The 20,719-nt window shown below is 47.5% G+C and overlaps 1 protein-coding gene across 1 annotated transcript in view; it reads right to left on the minus strand.

Annotated features, from left to right (window-relative positions):
* Adam19 (ADAM metallopeptidase domain 19) overlaps positions 1-20,292 on the minus strand; it is a 91,493-nt gene extending 71,201 nt beyond the window's left edge. The window contains exons 1-3 of the mRNA XM_052193985.1: positions 20,067-20,292; positions 15,428-15,513; positions 11,256-11,326 (exon numbers count right to left, since the gene is read on the minus strand). Coding sequence (XP_052049945.1) covers positions 11,256-11,326; positions 15,428-15,513; positions 20,067-20,163 — 254 coding nt within the window. The 5' untranslated portion in view covers positions 20,164-20,292. The remainder of the gene's footprint in view (positions 1-11,255; positions 11,327-15,427; positions 15,514-20,066) is intronic.
* Positions 20,293-20,719: the final 427 nt, after the last annotated feature.

The following is a 20,719-nucleotide window of genomic DNA, read 5'->3' on the forward strand; positions in this document are numbered from 1 at the left end:
TATTAACACAGTTCATAGGGAGTGGTGTCACCCATGGTGGATGGGCCTTTCCACAATCAAGATAATCCCCCACCATAGGCATGGTCAGAGTCCGGTCTTCTCTAGATGATTCTAGACTCTGTCAAGCTGACAACACTAACCTTCACACCTTCTACAGAAAGTAGGAACAAGGCTCTGGTTCTTACCGGTCTGAATTACCCCCACTGAATTACATGGACATTCTAACTCCAATCAAGTCTTGGGATGAAAGAAGGTGTTGATTTGAATGACAATGGTCTCCACATCGCTCGGCCTTTTGGCTAAGATCAAGAGAGAATGGTCTCCACAGGCTCATATATTTGGGTGTTTGGTTCCCAGTTAGCAGAACTATTAGGGAAGGATTAGGAGGTGTGGCCTTGTTGGAGGATGTGTGTCACTGGGGTAGGCTTTGAGGATACCTGGCTCTAGTTTTCTCTTCTCTGCCTACAGCCTACAGTTCAGATGTGAACTCTCAGCTACTGTTCCAGAGCCACTGCCCACCCACCTGGAACTCAAATCCCCTCCATGATGAGCATGGAGGCCCCCTCTGAAAGTTGTGGGCAAGCTTCCAATTAAATACTTCCTTTTATAAGTTGCCTTGATCATGGTGTTTTACCGCAGAACAGGAACAGTGACGAAAACGCAAAGAAAGGGGAAAGACATGGTAAAGGTGCTAGGCTAGTGTTAACCAAGAAGAGTTCAAAGCATACTGAGCCAGGCAAGGCAAAATAGCTCCTTGGTTAAGAGGCTTGGACTTTGGGGTGAGAGCAATACTTTACTCAATAAAGTGTTTGCTGGATAAGCAATTAGACCTGATGCTAGGGAGGAAGAGGCAACTGGGTCCCTGGGGGTCTCTGGCATATTTGTTGAGCCCCAAAACACAGACCTTGCCTCAAAAGAACAAGATGGATAGCTCCAGAGGAGCCTGCACCTTTTACAGATACCATGTGAATGTGCACAAATATAACACACACACACACACACACACACACACGGGGGGGGGGGGGTGTAGAATGACAGAAAGACAGAAACAAACCAGCAGTCAGGCATACAAGCACACAGACTGACTGACTGACTGACTGACTGACTGACTGACTGACTTGGACCAATTTGGACTTTGGACTCAGACAGACCAGACTCACATCTATGTCTGCCTCTCACCTTGAAAACATTATAATATTTCAGAGACCCCTTTTGCAAACAGACTAACATAGGTCCCTATATCTCACTCGGTGACTGATGATGGCATTAACCAGCGATGTAAAGGCTATAGACCAGACATCGTCAATGAGCAGTGTTACAGCTGTCACCATTATTAACCCACCATTCCTAGTTACCCTCATCCCTAAGTTCTTTAGCAGAGTGGACTCTTGTCAAGAGAGGTTTTCCAGAACTTAAGAAAGACTTGACAGGTAACAAACACACGGGTTTCTCAAGATGTTTTGTTCTTATCGTTTTTTCACTGGTAATGCCTTGCATCATCAAGAGTCTCAGAAAAGTACATTCTAGAAGGAAGTGGTAGATAAAGGCTTGAAAACACAGATACCTGGGAGGCTGATGTAGGAGCATTCAATCCAGGACATTCTGGACAACTTAGCAGAAAACTCTGTATGAAAAATAAAAAGCTAAAAAAGAAAGGCTAAAGACATAGCTCAGTGGATGAACGATGGCCTAGCAGGTGAGGCTCTCAGTTCAGTTCCCAGTAACACACACACACACACATACACACAGAGAGAGAGACAGAGAGACAGAGACAGGGAGAGAGACAGAGACGGACAGAGACAGAGAGACAAAGAGACAGAGATAGAAACAGACAGAGAGATAGACAGAAACTGACACAGACAGACAGACAGAAAGAGACAGAAAGAGACAGGCAGACTGAGACAGAGAGACAGACAAAAAGAAAGAAAGACAGACAGAGAGATGGACACAGAGAGAGAGATGGACACAGAGAGAGATGGACAGACATGCACACAGAGAGACAGACACAGAGGAAGACAGACAGACACACACAGAGACAGAGAGATGAACAGAGAGAGAGAGAGACAGATAGACAGAGAGAGTATGTGTGCCTGTGTGCATGCAAGAGAGAAAACAAATCTTATTTTTTTTTAAATTAATACAGGAGATTGGAGCAATGCCTCCAGCAGTTAAGAGTACTGGCTGCCCTTCCCAGAATCCACATGGTGCTTCACAACTGTCTATAATTCTGGCTCCAGGGCATCTGGCACCTTCTAGCCTCCAAGGGTATCATGTATACACATGGTGCACAGACATAGATGCACCCATATGTATAGAACACAGTAACAAAGTAATTTAAAAATAAATTTAACACGCACTGAAAGCCTACAGACATTGGTCTGAAAACCAATGCCAGACGTTGGACTAAATAGATAAAACTCAGCATCCGAAACCATAAACACTTTCGTGTTTGTTTTTTCAGTTTGGTGGGTTAAGACCACAGAAGCTTGTTTTTTTTCCTCAGCTCTGGAGGCCAAAAGAATAAAATCAGTATTACTACGCCCAAGATCCAGGCTTCAACAGGAGAACCTGCCTCTGCCAGCAGTGGAGGATGCCACAGGTCTCAGCTCATTCACGTATGCGTCACTCCACGCTCTGTGCATGTGGTCCCACCACCATCTCCTGCCTGCGATCAAAACCCTCTCTGCCTTAAAAGCAGAACCTCTGGGGCTCAGTGTCAACACATCTTGGTCGTTTCCACTTTGGAGGCTGCGCGGCACCCTGGGTGATTTGTTCAGTGCATGTTTTTCAGAAGAGCACTCGCAATTATTAATACCGAGACCAACTCTGAACAATGACCCCCAAAAAGGTATTGTTTCCAGTCATTCCGAGAAGTCAGTCGTTGTCCGCTCAGGCTGCTGTAACAAATACCACAAGTGCTTATAAACAACAGAAATGGATGTCTCATAATTCTAGAATAGCTGGTATCAACCAAGAGCCACTGTGCTACGTAGACGCTGGTTCTAGTTGCACTTTCACATAGCAAGCGTGTTCTAGCTTCCTGGGGACTCTTGGAAAGCCACCTAACTCAAACCATGAAGGGCAGAGAGGGCATGACCCAATCACCTTACAAAGCCATGCCTCACAGATCACCTTAAGGGGTTAGCATTTCAATACATGGACTTGAAAGAGACATACACCTCCAGCCCATGGCAATCAGATGGCCGGCTTGTGGGCAAGTGTGACTGAGAATAGTCTGACGCTCACAGAGATCCTATTCGACACTCTGACATTCCATTTGTTCTACAGTGTCAGGGCTTCTGCACAACATGGGAACTGTAAAGCAAAAATAAATCTGTCTCCAAACTGCAGTGGGAAACTACAACTCAAACAGAACCTCCCGGTCGCGCTAGGGCAAGGCCTAACAGCACTCTCTGCATTCATATTAACGCATGCACCCATTCATGGATGGAGTTGGCCTGCTTCTGTTCTCCATATTTCCCACCCAAAAAAAAAATGTCTGTGGACATTTTCAGATAACCACAGGCAGCTCTCATCAAATTCTGTTGTCCCCACCCAGCCACCCAGCCGCTTCCTTGGCACCAAGTCTCACAGGATTAACTGCAGGGGCCTGGGAGCCCAGCTGCACACAGGCTTTGCAAAAACATTTGGAATACCTGAGATCTGCCAAATACTTGGTTAAAGTATGATATCCCTTAATTTCTTGGGCCATGTGTATTTTAACTGAAATGCAATCCATGTGCCTGTGACTCATTTAAATGCAACTCAGCAAAGCACAGTCTGCTAAGGGCACTGGGACACCAGCTAAGCCTTTCCCAGCGCCTCTTTGACCCAGGAAATTGAATTTTGCCAACAACCAATGGAATTTCTGACCAGATGAAAATGTCTGATCTGACAGGGCCAAAGAGAGGTGTTCTCGACTCTAGAGAAGATGTAGAACTCTGTCCCCATCTGAGAAGATGCCAGCATGGAGCATGGGGGACAGGAGTGCTGTCCTATCTCTTGTTTGAATTGACTGAATGTTTCTATGAGAACTCCATGTGAGAAGGAAAAATCTGAGAATGAGAGGCAGTAAGTAATTCGAGCTGTCTGCTGAAGACAACCCTCTGCCTGCTGATTCGCAGTGCCTCTGTTCCTCTGTCATTAAACGATCCAACTAGGGCTAAGGGGAAAGGCAGGCTGACAACAGGTGGCAGTTGGCTGGTGTGGTGGCGGCTCATACTTGTGATCTCATTAGAGGGGAAGAAGTGCAGAGGACTGTCATGAGTTTGGTGACATCCTGGGCTGTAGAGCAAGACCCAGTCTTTAGAAAACAAAAGGAAGGAAGGAAGGAAGGAAGGAAGGAAGGAAGGAAGGAAGGAAGAAGGAAGGGGGGAAAAGGAAGGCAGGCAATAAAAAAAAATTCAAAAATGACCTAATTTTCTAAGCTGCCTCTAAAGTTTTAGGACAATAAAGTCAGTCTCCTCTCCTATAATATCTGAGCTGGGAAGAAAGCTTATTGTCAGAAGTCATAGCGGATATTAAGACTCTTAAAACTCTAACCCATCAAAAGTTATAATGGGTATTTAAACCCCTAAAACTCTCCATGCCCAAGTTTTGCCTTAATAATGACATCATAAAACAGCACAGACAGCAGGGCATGGTGGTGCACGCCTGTAATCCCAGCACTTGGGAGGCAGAGGCAGGCAGATTTCTGAGTTCGAGGCCAGCCTGGTCTACAGAGTGAGTTCCAAGACAGCCAGAGCTACACAGAGAAACCCTAACTCAAAAAACCAAAAATAAATAAATAAATAAATAAAATAGCACAGATATTCATTGTTATTGATGAGCCTTGTTCCTTAAGATCAAAGGACCTCTCTCTCTCCTCCGCCCCTCTCCTGTTTTGTTTTGTTTGTTTGTTTGTTTGTTTGTTTTTCTTAGCTGTTCAGAGTTTCTTTGTGCAGTTCTTGCTGTCCTAGAACTTGCTCTGCAGACCAGACCGGCCTTGAACTCACTGAGATCGGCCTGCCTCTGCCTCGTGCCTCACCAACGGTATGGGCTGCCACCACCTGCCACAGCCGTTCTTGAGACCAAGTCTAAACATCAGTACGGTTTGGACTCAAGTCAGGAGAGTATCCTCAAGAGAGAAGAGTCAGCCTCAAGGTGTGCTCAGGAGACGAGTGGCAAGAACAACCTGGCCACCACACAGATAGTGCTGACACTGTTTCTCCTTTGGTTGGTTGGTTGGTTGGTTGGTTGGTTGGTTTTGAGACAGGGTCTCAGATAGCCCAGTTGTGCTCAACCTCAAAGTGTAGGTGAGGATGACCTTGAACTGCTGACCCTCCCTCCTCCACCTCTGGAGTGCTGGGATTACAGGCGTGCACCACCATGGCCAATGTATATCCTGCAGGGAATTGAATCCAGGGCCTCATGCATGCCAGCCAAGCAGGCCATCCCCAGTGCGCGCCTGCTTGTGAAGATAACCTTATATATAATACAGTGATTTTGCCCACTGGTTCAAAAGCTCTGTCCCAGAATCAGCTTTAACAGGCTAGTGGGGCGTCTCTTAGAAAAAGTAGCCACCAGGCAAGCGAACTGAAGTCCACAGCTCCCTAGAGAAGTCTGTCTCCTAAGATGACTTCAGCACAAGAAAAGTCTATCTAATTGCACAGCACATAAGACTTGTCAGACACTGCCCCTAGGTTAATGGCAGTCCTCAGAACAGGGGGAGAGTCAGAGAGAAAAAAATATTATGGATGTATGACACCAAATTACAGGCTGTGACTAGGAGCCTGTAATTTCTACCCTGTAATCCTCCCTTCTGTCCTTTCTGCTCCCCGAATTGGTGAGAGCTAAGCTAACAGTTCACCCCAACTTCAAGGACATGGTTTGGGACAAGGTTTCTAATCATCCTGCTAACCACTGTGTGTGGGGGTGGGGTGCTCTCCTGAAGCAGAAACTTCTCATTGCCATGGACACAGCATCCTTTAAATAGGTAACACGAGAAAGCTCTTGAAGCCCAACTCGAACATAAACATCATTTTACAGGTGAGAAAGCTTGACGCTCAGGAGGGTGGGCTGTGTGTCCGTCGACTCTACGTCATTTCTATGAGCTGAGGACTATGTCCGCCAGATGGGATACCTGGGTGACAAGTGACTGTCTCCTAACAACTGTGCAACAGTCCCAAGGTACGTAGCTTGTAAATGTTAGCTATTATAGTAAATAACATTATATTGCTTTCCTGAGACAGAGCAGTATAATTTTCATAACATCCAGGTGTATACAATAAACTTAACAGAACATTTTTTACAGTTAAAAAAAAAAAACCTATTTTCTGGATGCTGGGAGATATTCCTTCGAGGCTAAGAGCATTGGGAGGACCCGGGTTCTATTCCTAGCACCCGTGTAGCAGTTTGCAACCATCTGTAACTCCAATTCCAGGGGATCTGATAGCAGTGAAGGTACCAGGCACACACATGGTACTCATACATACATGCAGGCAAAACACCCATGCACATAAAATAAATAGAAATTTCTTTTTAATCTTTTTTGTTTCTTTTCCAGCTACCCTAGAAGTCTGTATCATCTTCCCTGAGACTACATCTTGATAGGATCCACATTCTCACAGGCACAATAAAGGTCCAGAAAATCCCCATCAGGTAGCAATAAACTCTACCGCTTTATTTGCTTGATACTGCTGTGTGTTTTATATTGACCATGATCCACTTGTGCGATTTGCAAACAATGGAGCAAGAAATAATAGTTGCCCTTTACTGAGTGTGCAGTACAAGCTAGACACTGGGTTTGGTCCTTTATGCATACCACACGGAGACTCTCCGCCTCCTCGTGGCTCTGAGATGCAGGACTGTGATTATAGTCCTGGACGAAGGGACTGAGACTTAAAGAGAGAGAACATGTAGCTGTTGAATGGTAAGGCCCGCATCTGATTGCCAGCCACAACGTGAAGCCATGTGCTCATTTTCTCACAGGGTCATTTCTGTTTTGCCAGCGCTCAGCAGAAAAGGAGCAGCTCCGACAGGAGAAACATCGCCCCTCTGAGGCTGACTCCACTGAAGCTCCGCCCGCCACGTCCCATCTCCCCGCCCCATCTCCCTGCCCCTCCCCTAGCTCCTCTGTCCGCACCATTCTTGGCGATGATTTCCCCATGTGTGAATTCCATTAAGGGCCCCCGCTCACTGCTATTTCAGGCTGTGCACGAGGACTTTGAATCGATGGGGGGGGGGGGGGGAGCCAGACACCTCAGAGGGATGAAAAACAAATTTCAATATCCTTCCCCTCACCATTGTCTCAGAAGCCCTTGTCCATGGCTCCAAGGAGGTCACAGAATCCAATGAAAGGGGAGACACAAGGAATTGGGACGGGGATGCTAAAATCCTCGTAATCTACAGGACCTCTGAACTTGACAGTCCCCTCCTTGAAACTGCCTCCCACAGCTGTCTCCACAGCTCACTCCTTTAGGTCTCTGCTCAGATTTCCCAGGGTCATTCCTGACTACAGTTCATCAACATCGGCTCCCTCCCACCCCCCACCCCCACCCCGCTCTTCCTGAGCCCAGTCTTTTGCTTCCTGTATACAATTCTCATTATTTGATATACTGTACACTAACCATTCACTCCCTGTTTCCCTTCTCACTATAACAAGACCTCCTCCAGGCTGGCAGAACTTTTCCCCCACCGTTCAACTCCCAGGGACCTACACTGGTGCACTGAAGGCACCTCACAGGTGAAAACAGACAGGGAGAGGGGAGGATTCACCAAGATCGAAAAGGAACAGGGCTTGGGAAGTTTCTGAGCACAGGACCTAGATTCCTCAGATGCCACCAGAAGGAAGAAATGTTAACACAGTAACTTGAAAACTCAAAAAAAGAAAAAAAAATCCCCTCTCCTCACCCCAGAGCTGTTTTGAATCTGGGCTTGCTGGCCTGCAAATGAGAGGACGTGGGGAAAATAAACAGGCCAGGAAGTTGTGTGCAGTTGGAGTGAATTCAGTTCAGTAACACGTGTGCAAAAACAAAAAGCCCAATTTGGATGAAAATAGCAGGAAGTCCTTCCCCAGGGACACCTGGTGAGCTCATGCTGTTTGGCTGGGCTGCTTCCATTCTGGTCAAGTCTCCAGGCTTCTGTGGGTTCAAGGAGACCATGACACATATCTCCACATATCTCCACAGGCCTCCCTGGGTGCTGGCGGCAGCCACACGCAGATTGCGCAGACCGTAGGTGGCACCTATGAAAATCTCCTAGCAGTTCAGTAGGTGTATTAAAGATCACAACAGGGCCTGCTCAGTGAAACCTTGCCTTCCTGCGTTCAATCCTAGAACCCAAGTTAACAACAACAAAAGGCCAGGTACTTGTCATCCCAAAGAGGAGACAGGCAGATGCCTGGGGCTCTTAGGCTGGCCAGACTAGCCAAATGAGTGAACTCTGGGCCAATGAGAGATCTTGTTTCAAAATAAAGTAGGCAGCATTCCAGAGTGACAGCTGAGGCTATCCCCTGACCTCTGTGCAGACATATCCATATTCGAACCTGTTCTCTCTTTCTCTCTCCCTCTCTCTCTTTTTTCTCTCTCTCTCTCTCACATACACACACATGCACACACACACATACAAAACACACACAGAGATACACAATACAGAGAGACACACAGAAATCAAAAAGAAATTTAAAAAAATCACTATATCGACAACTCCGTGTGTTCGCATTCTTCGCTTTGCCCACTCGACCCATCCCTCACAGCCACCCACGAGGTGGCTATCACTCCTCTCCTTTCAGATGTCATCAGCTTGCCCTAGGTCACATGCTACAACTCCACATCCAAGCCGAGAATGCAAGTGGTTCTTTCCACCCGCCCTGGCCCTCCTCATGCCCTTGCTGGGTGACTTTAGGCAAGTGCCTCTCCCTTTCTGCGATGAAGTTTCTATGCTTGCTCATGAGACCACAGCATTCAGTAGTCTCTAGAACAGTGGTTCTCACCCTTCCTAATGCTGCAGCCCTTTAAGACAGTTCCTCATATTGTGGCAACCCTCCCCCAACCATGATTTTCATTACTACTTCATAACTGTAATTTTGCTACTGTTGTGAATCCTAACGTAAATTTTTGGTGACAGGGGTTTGCCAGAGAAAGAGGTTGTGACCCCGAGATTGGGAACTGCTGCTCTAAGAAATCTTCCCAGTTTAACTTCCTGTGATCTTCTGCAGAAGTCCCAACCAGAAGGAAAGGACAGGGTCCCTGCTTAGCTGACCCAGCTAAAGCTCGGCCCCTGAAGGTATCATCAATTCAGTGGACTGAGAGAAGACCAAGGGTAAATAGGACAGACACTGACGGCAATCTGGAGCATTGAAACAGCTATTCAACAGAGCCAGTAAGGCACCAAGTAGGTCCCTAAGAGAGGCCAAGCACAAACTAGCCCTTCCTGGGCCTTGCAGGAGCACAGCACTCAGACAATGTGATGCCCTGAGCAAGACGGTGCTTCCCAGTCTGGGTAGCCAGCCAGCCAGCTCTGTCCCAAGGAGTAGAAGGAAAGAAACATTCTAGCAAGCCAGTAAAAAAAAAGGCTGGTTTTGCTCCGGGGGAGGGGAGCCGACATGGCAGAGATATCTGTCTTTTGGAGTGCTGAAAGCCAGTGTTCCAGAGGCAGAGGGAAGAGAGAGGGGCAGAGTCCTGTGTTATGTAGCAATTTCCTCCACAATAAACCTCCTGCTCTTTTTAAGACACAGGATGCTTGCTAGAGAGAGTTAAAACATTCCATTCGGCTGGAAAGCTCATTAAACTCAGGGAGTAAACAATAAACAACTCAGGGCTTCAAGGAAGTTCCTGAAGATGACCAGAATCACTAGGCCCCTCCCTCAACAATATATAAGCAGTAAGGAACTGCCTCCCTCACAGAGGCTCAGTCCAGTGCAACCCAACCCAGTCTAGCCTAGTTCAGTCCAGTCCTGTCCAGTCCAGTCCAGCCCAGCCCAGCCCAGCCCAGCCCAGCCCAGCCCCCCTGGATCAGACTCAGACTACCAGAGTTGCTTGCAAGCCATGCAGTGAACCTCAGACTTACAGCTTTCATGAGCTGTTACCCATGCTGGGTGGGCTTTGATGAGGCTGCTATCTTTTAAGTCACTTCTGTGCCCATAGGTAACCCCTCACCCCTATGTTCACAAATTTGGACTTTAGTGACATCCTTACTTGGGTCTGTCACTGGCAAGCAGATGTTTGTCTACATCTCCCTAGAGCAGTGTCACAAAACACCCTGTCTCCTGTACCAGCGGTCCTCTCACCACACTGGGGACTTCTCTGCAAGTGTCCAATGAGCCCAAATTTGGAATAAATCCTTCTTCTCCCATTCCACCAAAGCCAAGCAGCCATTCCCACCAGTTTGGATGGGGAAGGCCTTGCTCTAGCCCCTTCTTGGCAGCAACGCGTTGATTACTCATCAGCTTCCAGGGCGTTTTGGAGGCTGCCAAGAGCAGACGGGCAGCTCTCCAAGCCAAGCATCCTTATCTACAACGTCGATGCAGATGATAAAAAGTGGGACCATTGGTGGGGAAATTATAAAAGCCTTCGGAGTCCCTGGCCAAGTAGGAAGAGCTCTGGAAAGCCAGGTGGACTGGGGCTGACAGAAGAATGAGCAGTCAATCAATGGACACAGCTAGCCAGGGTCATCTATTCAACCCTGCGTCCACGAATCCAGACAGTTATGCCGGAAGGCGAATCAATGCAGAGATATTTCTGAACTAGGCCGCCGCCCAGCATGAATGAGATTAGGGAAATGCTGGACCCATGGAAGCCAGGAGGCTTCAAGCAATGCACTTCTCAGCAGAATCTTGGGTAGATGAAAGAATCAGGGTCAGAGGTGCCAAATCCCTGCCCAGCCTGCGGCTTCTCCCGGTCTCCCTCTAATCGCCTCCATTTCCTGCCATACACTGAGCTGAAGCTAAGACAACAGCTGCCTCCAGTCCCTTCGGGGACACACACACACACACACACACACACGCCCCCAGTGAACTCCACGAAGCACCGGAAACACAGCCTAAGGAAATCCAAGCAGGATGTGAAGTATCCCGCCAATCTCCCAGCAGTCAAGAGACCAAGGAAAAGCCCGATTTTGGCAAGATGCCCTGCAAAGGGACCAAGGACGTCGAGCTGGGGGGCAGGGGGGCAGGCCACTAAACCTCTTCCTTTCCAACTGGGACACCTGCGTCAGACTGGCACTGAACGTGAGTCCATTGTTTCGTGTCAGACAAAAGAAGGGAGAAATCCACTTACTCGTTCTTCTCCAGGTCCAGGATCAGCTCCCGCCCTTCAGCCGTGACCCTGAGCTCCGCTGTGAGTGGATGCTAAAAACAACAATAAAAGTATGTCAGTTCCTGGAAGCAGGGACCTAGGCTCCCAGGGCCCCCCATCCCCCTGCACCGGATTTGACACTGTGCCAGCGCAGGGATCCTCCCGAAGCCAGCCAGGAAAGGTTACATTAGCTTTTCCGCCTGCGCTAGAAGTGACCTAAACCCCCAAACCACCCGAACCTTCCCCATCTGCTTTCTCCCAGAAGACAAGGGGAGAAACTCAAGGTGGGGTTCAAGGCTGAGCTGGTATAAGGAGTCTTGTGAAGGTCCTCTTCCCCGGAGAGGCAGACCCTGGATTAGTGTGCGGGATGTCACCTGTGGTCGGGTGACCCTGGACTGTTACCACAACCTCCCAGCATCTCTAGTCACTCTTCTGTGACATGGTTGGGTAATAGCCAACTTTCTGAGGATCCTTAAGGAGCAGATGAACAAATATATGAATGTAAATGATGTATTCCAGTGCCTAGTTCAAAGGAAGCTGTCAATCATCTTAAATCACTGGCTATCATCATAAAAAAAAAAACACCCAAGTGAATTATTTTATATTTTGCTTTCTTTTATTTGGGCCTTCAATCTGGATACTCCAATCATCAATGGGGTGTCAACAAAAAGCCCCACAAATTAGGGTTGTATAGTAAGTCCAGAGTCAGATGAATTTTACAATTTGTCAATGGCCAAACACACCTTACACTCAGCACAGATCACCTAAGACAGGAAGAGCAATGCTGAGCATCATGGGTAAACTCCCTCCTCTCCCATGGAAAGAGAGAAAACAATATTAAAAAAGAGGATAGCCTAAACAAAACCAAAAGTAACATAGACCATTTAAAACTGTAAATCACAATGCTGTGGAACATACTTTAAAATGATCACCCTTGAATCCTCTGAAAATTTTAACTGGAACCATCTGAAAAATAATTTGACAATATGGACCAAAAAAAAAAAATTTTTTTTTTTTTTTTTTTGCTATGTGTGTGTGTATACTGTGCCAGAAACCCAGGACCTCAGGCAAGCTTAATACAAACTGAGCCACACCCACAGCCCAATCACATTCCTTTTCTTAACCTCTACTTCACTCATTCCCAAACTGGGATCTTGGCTTCGGACTTCGAGACCACTAGGGCCTCAGATGAGATAAGAACATTCCAGTCAAGTACCTTGTCCAATGCCCAATTAATCCTGTTGCCTGTTGCCTCCTCTTAAGAAGGGACATTGGAAATTCTGGAAGCAGGGAGACAGATGGGTGTCCAGGAGCTTACACTAAGAGACTCACTTCCCAAATTCTGAATCACTGATTCACCACAAGACCAGTGCCCCGAAGTGATTGCCTCCCACTTGTGGTTTTGCCCTGGGGACATCTGGAGAGCCCAGCCCAGTCAGACCGAGAATCAAGGACACACAACCCCAGTGGGCATTTGAGCACGTGACATCAGAAGTCCAGCAAGTCCTTACCCAGGCCAGAGGCAGGCACCCATGTGACTGCCCACACACACAAAAAAGAATCTTGGCCCAGAGCAAGTGATACCATGTGCCCCCCACAGAGACATTACTTGACACACAAGAACTAATATTTATTTTTATGTAGGTAATCCAAAAGCACTTCTCTCTTTTTCTGGAGGGTGCTCTGACACAGAGGTTTAAAATCAGATGTTCCCTGTTTCTAGGAAACAGTTGGAGCAAAACAATGAAACTGCACTTCACGTCGCTCTACAAAGCTTCCCAGTCCTGCTCTCCTACAGACAGCTTTCCTCCTGGAACTCCAACACTATCTGAGGATGGGACAGCATTGTGACACCTGGAAAGCACTGGAAAGGGACCCCACTGTTCATACTTCCTTGAGAGAAGGACCCCAAATCCCTTCTGTTTAGGACAAAATTAAATAGCTACATGCCATCTGACCAGCTTGTCCTGTGTACATACATTATCCTCAAGAATTTCTTTTAGAGTTCATAGATAGTCAGTGTCTAAGAGATGTCTAATAAATCAATGAATTGCCAGGCGTGGTGGCGCCTGCCTACTAGCACTTGGGAGGCAGAGGCAGGCAGATTTCTGAGTTCGAGGCCAGCCTGGTCTACAGAGTGAGTTCCAGGACAGCCAGGGCTACACAGAGAAACCCTGTCTTGAAAAACCAATAAATAAATAAATAAATAAATAAATAAATAAATAAATAAATAAATAAATGAATCATGAATTACTTACATGCAAATAAGAATCATAGTGAACTAACACAGTCCTCTCTCTCCCTCCCTCTCCCTCTCTCCATTCCTCTCCCTCTCCCTCTCTCTCTCAACAAATATTTTTGGTGCCAGGCACTAGGATGATGGTCCTTGTAGAGCACAGTGAGCCACGTTCTGGGCAGACAATAGCTGGGAACAAAGACAGGATCTGGTCCTCCACTTTGTTTCTCGGGCCCTTCCTGAGGATGCCCAGCATCCAACATCTGGAGGCAACAAAGGAGCCTCTATAAAAAGTATCACATCCATTCTTCGGCAGTAAGGGTGGTGGATGAAATATACAAGACCTCACACTTAAAAAAAATAATCTGCCCGAGAACAGCCATCCATTAATTTGTCTAGCATTTCCTTGAGGCCATTTTCAGCCTTTCCTACTTTAGAATGAAATGAGTTCATGATTTTTTTTTCTTTGCTTTTAGGGTAAAATGTTTCCTACTTTTATTGCCCTGCAATTTCTCTGCAAGTTCCCTTACTAAGCCCAAACTGTCAAACTGGGGGACACGTCTGTATGACTCTACAGTAACTTTAGGAATTCTGGGCGTTTCTCATCTGTTTATCTTTCCAGATTCCAAGGCCACCATTGTCTGAAGTCTTTCCTGACATTTCTTTCCCCAGCTTTAATCTTGCTCCTGTCTGTGGCCCAATAAACCACAGGCCATTTGGCTCCTAGGAGATCACAGAAACGAGTCCTTCAAAGTGGGCACAGTAGCGTATCTGTGCAGTCCTAGCACTGGGAAGGAGAAGCAGGAGAGTTTCCAACTTAGGGGCCAGAGTGGGACACATAACCAATCCTACTGAAAAAGAAAGTTAGCCCTTCTCCACATCTCTCTGTTCCTCTTTATTCCCACCAAAGCTGAATTTATAAATGGGGAAGCAAAAATGAAGTAGAAAGTCACACAACACATTACTGTCACGCAACCACCATATTTCCCCTTAGAACATCCTGAATATAGGTCTGCTTGGTGCGTCATGTTCTAACTGGCTTGGAAATGTTTGTACATTTTGCTACTGTTCTGGGCCAAGGAATCCATAAGATATTTTGAGATCTATAACTTAATCCTAGCTCTCTGTCTTGACTCTTATTTTAAAAAAACAAAATTGGCTTGGTACCATGACGCACAGTGTGATCTTTGTGTTTTTGGAATGGAAGCAGGTTAAGTTAAGATTCACATACAGGTCAGCCTAAGCTACAATGGAGACTGCCTGCAAAGAGAACTGGGCAGGGCACTTGTTGGCACCCTGGAATGTGCCTACTGTAAGCCTAGATCCAGGAGATGGCGACAGGAGTTAAGAGAACCTTCTTCAGAAAATAAAATAAAAAGACAGGAAAAATAAACAAAACAAAAATTCCAAACATAGATCTATGACAAAAGTCATACATTTGCACTTATCTGTGTATTTTTTAAAAGATGTAGTGTGTGTGTGTGTGTGTGTGTGTGTGTGTGTGTGTACAGGAGTGTTTTGCCTGCATAAATGTATGTGCACCATACGCATGCCAGGTGCCCTCAGAGGCATCTCCTGGAACTGGAGTTACAGATGGTTGTGAACCATCAACTGTGTACTCGGAGCTGAACCCCAGTTCTACCAAGAACAAGTGCTCTTACCTGCCAAACCATCTCTCCAGCCCCAATTCTTGTCAGTATTACTGTGAATTTTCATTTCCTCAACTAAAAGGGCTTGGGAATGGGTCTACAAGTTTACCATAGAGTGAAGAAAAGTCCCCACTAAGACTTCACAAGTTGACATAGTGAAAGGTTAGGGCCACAAGCAGAAACAGAAGTGGTGGCAATGCTTGGGTGGCTCCAGGCTTCAGGAAGGGAACTGGCAATCCTGCTTCTCCTGGAGAGCTTGGCCATCTTACCTTTCCTCTCCCAGGGCTTTCTGAAGTCCGCCACTGAGGTATTACGAGTTCATGCTGTAGCGGAGGGCTACCTTCCTTGCTTCCTCCTGCCAACACAAGACAACATAACCATAAGAAGACTCAGCCTCCACATCTGGGGCACTCAGGAGCAGGCATAGTGTTCAGAAGCCCCAGTGATGCTCCAAACCACTTCTGAGGCAGCCATTGCTTCTGGGGAAAGTGCTCCTCCCGGTGCTCTCAGAAGACCTGCTGGGCACCACTGGGCTTTGGTGACTAAGTGATAAAAGCTAGGCAAACCAGGTTTGTGTCCCAGTGAAGAGTCCGGAAATAAGCAGACATTCTCAGGTGCTACTTAACTGCCCTGAAGGGGAAAAAAAAAAGATTGTGCAAAAGGATAAAGGGAAGCCAGCAGGGTTCCTGTTTTAAGCAGGATAGCCAGTGCTGGTGATGTTTAAGACACAAGGAACCAGAGGAAGTCAGTTAAGCAAAAATCTGGGGAAGAGGCCAGGAGAGATGGCTCAGCGGTTAAAAGCACTGATTGCTCTTCCAAAGGTCCTGAGTTCAAATCCCAGCAACCACAAGGTGGTTCACAACCATCCAAAACCAGATCTGACGCCCTCTTCTGGTGTGTCTGAAGACAGCTACAGTGTACTTACACATAATAAATAAATTAAAAAAAAAAAATCTGGGGAAGATCAAGGAGTGGTAACTGTAGACATGGGCCTGGGCTCACCAAAGCACATGCAGGAAGGAGAAATAGTCTAAAAAGGCTGGGGACTTTGGTAAATATGCTAAACATGGATAGGTAGATAGTCTGGTAAATCAGAGGATGTTGGTAAGAAATGCATTAAGTGAGATGGCTGTGGTTGTAATAACACAGAGGCATGAGGAGGGTCTGGATTTCATTACGAATAGACCTGGAAGGTTCTGAAGTCTGAAGAAGTCTGAACCCTCCCACACCCCCCACCACCACCCCACCCCACCCCCGCCACCCCCCCACCCTTACCTACCCCCACCCCCACCCTGCAAAGAGCAGTATGATCTGTATTGGTTTGGGTTTTGTTTTGAAAGGTGACTCTGCCTGCTGGGAGAATGGGGGAAGGGGACAGGGACAGAGGAGAAGCAGGAAGGCTGGCAGCCAGGCTGGAGGCACACCAGAGCCCTGGTGAGGGGTGCTGTGGCTCTGACTAGGATAGCATCCTGGAAGGTAATGAAGTGGTGAGGGTGGGGATAAGCAGAAGGTTGAGCTCAGGTTTGTTACCAAAGAGCTTTAATTTTCCCTTTGAAGATGACACTCACCTCCCTGGGAGGTCTTTCAGGGCCACAGGTAGGAGTAAAGGTGACATTGCTTCCAAAAGGGCCAACATTAGCATTAACTTGCGAATCTTTAACCTTAACTTGACCTTCCTAGTTTGAAGTTGTATTTCACTTCCTTAGCTCCAACTTTCGGGCTACAATTCGCGTCAGTATTACTGTGAATTTTCATTTCCTCAACTAAAAGGGATGGGAATGGGTGTACAAGTTCGTCATAGCATGAAGGAAAGTCCCCCGCTAAGATTTCCCAAGTTGAAGTAGGGAGAATGATGGATGGAGGAAGGCAGTGAATTCCAAAGAGGCCTAAGGCACAGAAGAGCCTTGTTCAAGGAAGGTAAACTTCAACACTACTTACAGGTCATCTTTTAAAAATCAAGAATTTCCTGGTCCCTAGTCAACTTAAGTCTCTGAAATAGGGTCAATCCGAAGACTCCCAGAGATGTCACCAAGGACCCCAATGTTCAGTTCATTCTAACTCAGCCCCATCAATTGCCTGAGGGACATAAAAGGTGGCTGTGCTTTTGTGGCACACATCTGTAATCCCAGTAGGGCAACTAGTGTTCTAAGGCCATCTTGGCTACACAGAGAGTTCTGAGACAGCATCTGCCCACACAGCATCCTGTCCCAGAGAAGAATTAAAATAAAAGAGGGAGCTGGAGCCCTGCAGTGGTAACACAGGCCTCTAATTCCAGTACTCAGGAGGCAGAGGCAGGTGGATCTGAGCTCAAGGCCAGCCTGGACTACAGACCTAGTTCCTGGACAACCAGGGCTTAAAAAAAAAAAAAAAAAAAAAAAAAAAAAAAAAAAAAAAAAGGTAGCTAGAGTAATTGGATTACCACTGATTAAATTACTTTTCAAAAATGTGATACATTTGCAATCAAAATGTATCCTTAAAAAAATCTCATTGGTTTCATTAACACTGGTACAAATCAGAAGGGAGAGATATATTTACGTATTTATCCAAAACATTCTGAGTTCTTTTTTTTTCTCGAGACAGGGTTTCTCTGTGTAGCCCTGGCTGTCCTGGAACTCACTCTGTAGACCAGGCTGGCCTCAAACTCAGAAATCCGCCTATCTCTGCCTCCCAACATTCTGAGTTCTTAACCCTATGCTACTATGCTAGGTGCCTAATGTTCATGGGAGAACAAGTCAGACACAGTCCTCTACAGAGACTGGTGGATCTAGACTCTTAAACAAAAGGAGCTGTATCGTATAAGAGAATGACTAAAGGTCTCAGGATCGTGAAAAGCACTGAGAGCAATCTCTTTACAAACAGTCCAGCTTAGGAACACAATGCCGCCCAAGAAGGATCCCTGGTAACTTGGAAATAAGGCCAGAAGCAGGTGGGATCACACTTCCAGCGTCAGACCTGGAGTACGCCCCTTAACAAAGGGATGGCGGACTTGGCTAAGAGAATGTTATCTCTGGCTCTCTTGTTTGCTTTTGGAGGGAAGGCCTGTGTTCCGTTAAGTTTAACATTAACTGCAGGCCTGTGACAGACAAAGATGTGAGTGATTTCAGGATAAGAGAGAGATAACCCACAACGGTGTGATCTGTCCCACCCAAAGACTTCACTACAGCAATCCCTTCATCACCAGGGTTCTGTGGATGCTTTTGACCAACCAGTTTTAGCAGATATTTTTGCCACCTCATAAATGAAGAAAAAAATCTTTGTCACATTTGTATAAGATCCAGGAGTTTAAATTTGGGGAAATTATAGTCCTGTGGTCTCTTGGTAGAACTTAGAGCCATTAAAATCATAGTTTTGGGAAATGTCATGATTTGGGAAACACCTTTTAAAGTGTGTGTGTGGTATGTTTCCAGATTCATCAGCATATAGTCATAGAAGGACAGGAAGGGGTAAAGCAAAATATTAATAGCAACTGCTCATTTGGGGATCATGGGTCACTTTACAACTCCTAGATTTTTATTTCTTCCCAGGTCTGCAGCGACTCTGCCTCACTGGCTGTTCTCCAGGCCTCAGGAGTCAGTGAAGTTTACTTTCCTTGTCTCTCTTCTGTGTAAATGTTAAGCTGGAAAGTCAGACTCGAACAGGAGGACCTAGCTCCCTCTTCCTCAAGGAACCCCCATACCCCAACAAAAGGAAGAACCTACTCCTTCCCAAATGAAAGAAGGCTGGATCGCAGAGGGGAGGAAACCCTCGGGTCAGGTTTTTGCGGGGAGGGGGGAGGGGGGCTGCAGCCTGCCCAGCCGTATACACCAGGGTGTCGCTAGCTTGATTTAAAAACGCTGGCTGAAGGTTGGTAGAGCAAGCACCCCTCTGGAGTCAGCCCAGCTCTCCAGCTGCTGCAGCGCCAAGGCTAAGTAAGCTCTCCCGGGTCAAAATGACAGAAGCCAGGCATGGCCCCTCCGGGACCGTCCCTTCCGCGAAATCCTATGAGAACCTCTGAGGGATGCGGCTCGGGAAGGAGTGGTGTCTGGGAAAACAGTTGTGAGAAATAGACATTATCCAGCGTCCAAACTGGAAGTGCGGAGCCCATGCTATTTTCTTCACATGTAGGGTAACTGGGCGGGTGAGTTGGAAAGAAAGCTCCTGTTTCCAGTATCAGGAGATCTTAAATGCGGGGTGTACTTATACACATCTGGTTTTTCCGTTAGTGAACTTCAGCTTGCGATCTGCATAATGGGTGTGCATCGCTCTTTTATGGTCTTTCAGTAGGGTCTCTGCCAAACCAGAGATGCTAAAGTGTACAGGCAGAGATAACCAGTAAACCACCCTACCCTACTCTCTGGAAGCCTTTGATTTTTCTACCCCATTGGTATGCATTTGACACCCCCCCCCCCCAGCAAGATCCAGGGAGTGGCTCCCTCGCCTATTCTGCATAGGATGCTTGGGGTGCTCCTCTGGGGATGCTCTCGGGGTTGCTAGAGCAGCGGGCGCAAAATAGCGATGAGAGGCGGAGCGGAGATGAGCAACCGTGAGAAAACAGCAAAGACAGGGAGAGCAGCGGAAAGAGAAGCCCAAAGTAGGGAAACAGGAGGAGATGAAGAAAGGAAAACTAGGAGAGAGAGAGAGAGAGAGAGAGAGAGAGAGAGAGAGAGAGAGAGAGAGAGAGAGAGAGAGAGAGAGAGACCTACTGCTTTCTGATTGCTCAGTGAGCACACTAGCTCCACGACCTCCCGTGGCTCACCACATGAGAACAAAGCCTGGCCTCCTAGGCTTGGGGTTGGCGGTACTCACGCCCCGGGGAGTGGCGGAGCGCACAGGGATAGCGGTCGTGGAGCTCCCGGCCTACAAGAGCGACTCTCAGTCATCCCCACCACCCCCAGTCACCCCACGACCCCTCTGCGCTCTGCCACTTACTTGTGGTCCATCCCGGCTCGCATGCCGCCAGCGGCCAGTGTAGCTGCAGAGCGAGAGCCAGCAAGCAGAACCGGGCGACGCCCGCGCGCCCGGGCATGATAGCAGTGGCCCTCTCACTGTCCGCAATCACACATCCCCTGCCATTGCCTGCCCCCGGCCTAGCGGCGGCAGCGCTTTTCAAGCAAACGCCGGCCTAAAAGCCACCCAGCCCACAGCCTAGACGCTCCGCCCCAGCCCCTCAGGGCTCAGCCTGGAGATGGAGGAGGGGAGGCGCCACGCGGAGGAGGGGGTTGGTGGTGGCTGGAGGGACAGCAGTGGGAGGAGCCGTGCGAAGCCCCCTGGGAGCACCACTGACTCAGGTGAAGGGCACCCAGGAAAAGGGATGGTCCGAATTTCTGAACTAGCCCACCATTCTGGAGGCCTGGGAGATTACCAGGGCTGGGGTTGAAAGTGTTAAATCCAGACCCCCTTCTGCAGGACCGAGGTTAGTTTACTCTATCCCGCCTCACCCGATGTTCTTTGGGAGACTGAGGCAACTCTTTCTAGGGCCGCCTTCCAGGATTGACGACTCTTGGAGGCAGGCTCTGAAAGAGTTAATTCCACGGCACTGAAACGAGTGCTAAAAGAAGTTGTTTTCTTATCAGGCCTCCAAT

Source organism: Apodemus sylvaticus, chromosome 10, assembly GCF_947179515.1.
Source record: "Apodemus sylvaticus chromosome 10, mApoSyl1.1, whole genome shotgun sequence".
Classification (NCBI taxonomy): domain Eukaryota; kingdom Metazoa; phylum Chordata; class Mammalia; order Rodentia; family Muridae; genus Apodemus; species Apodemus sylvaticus.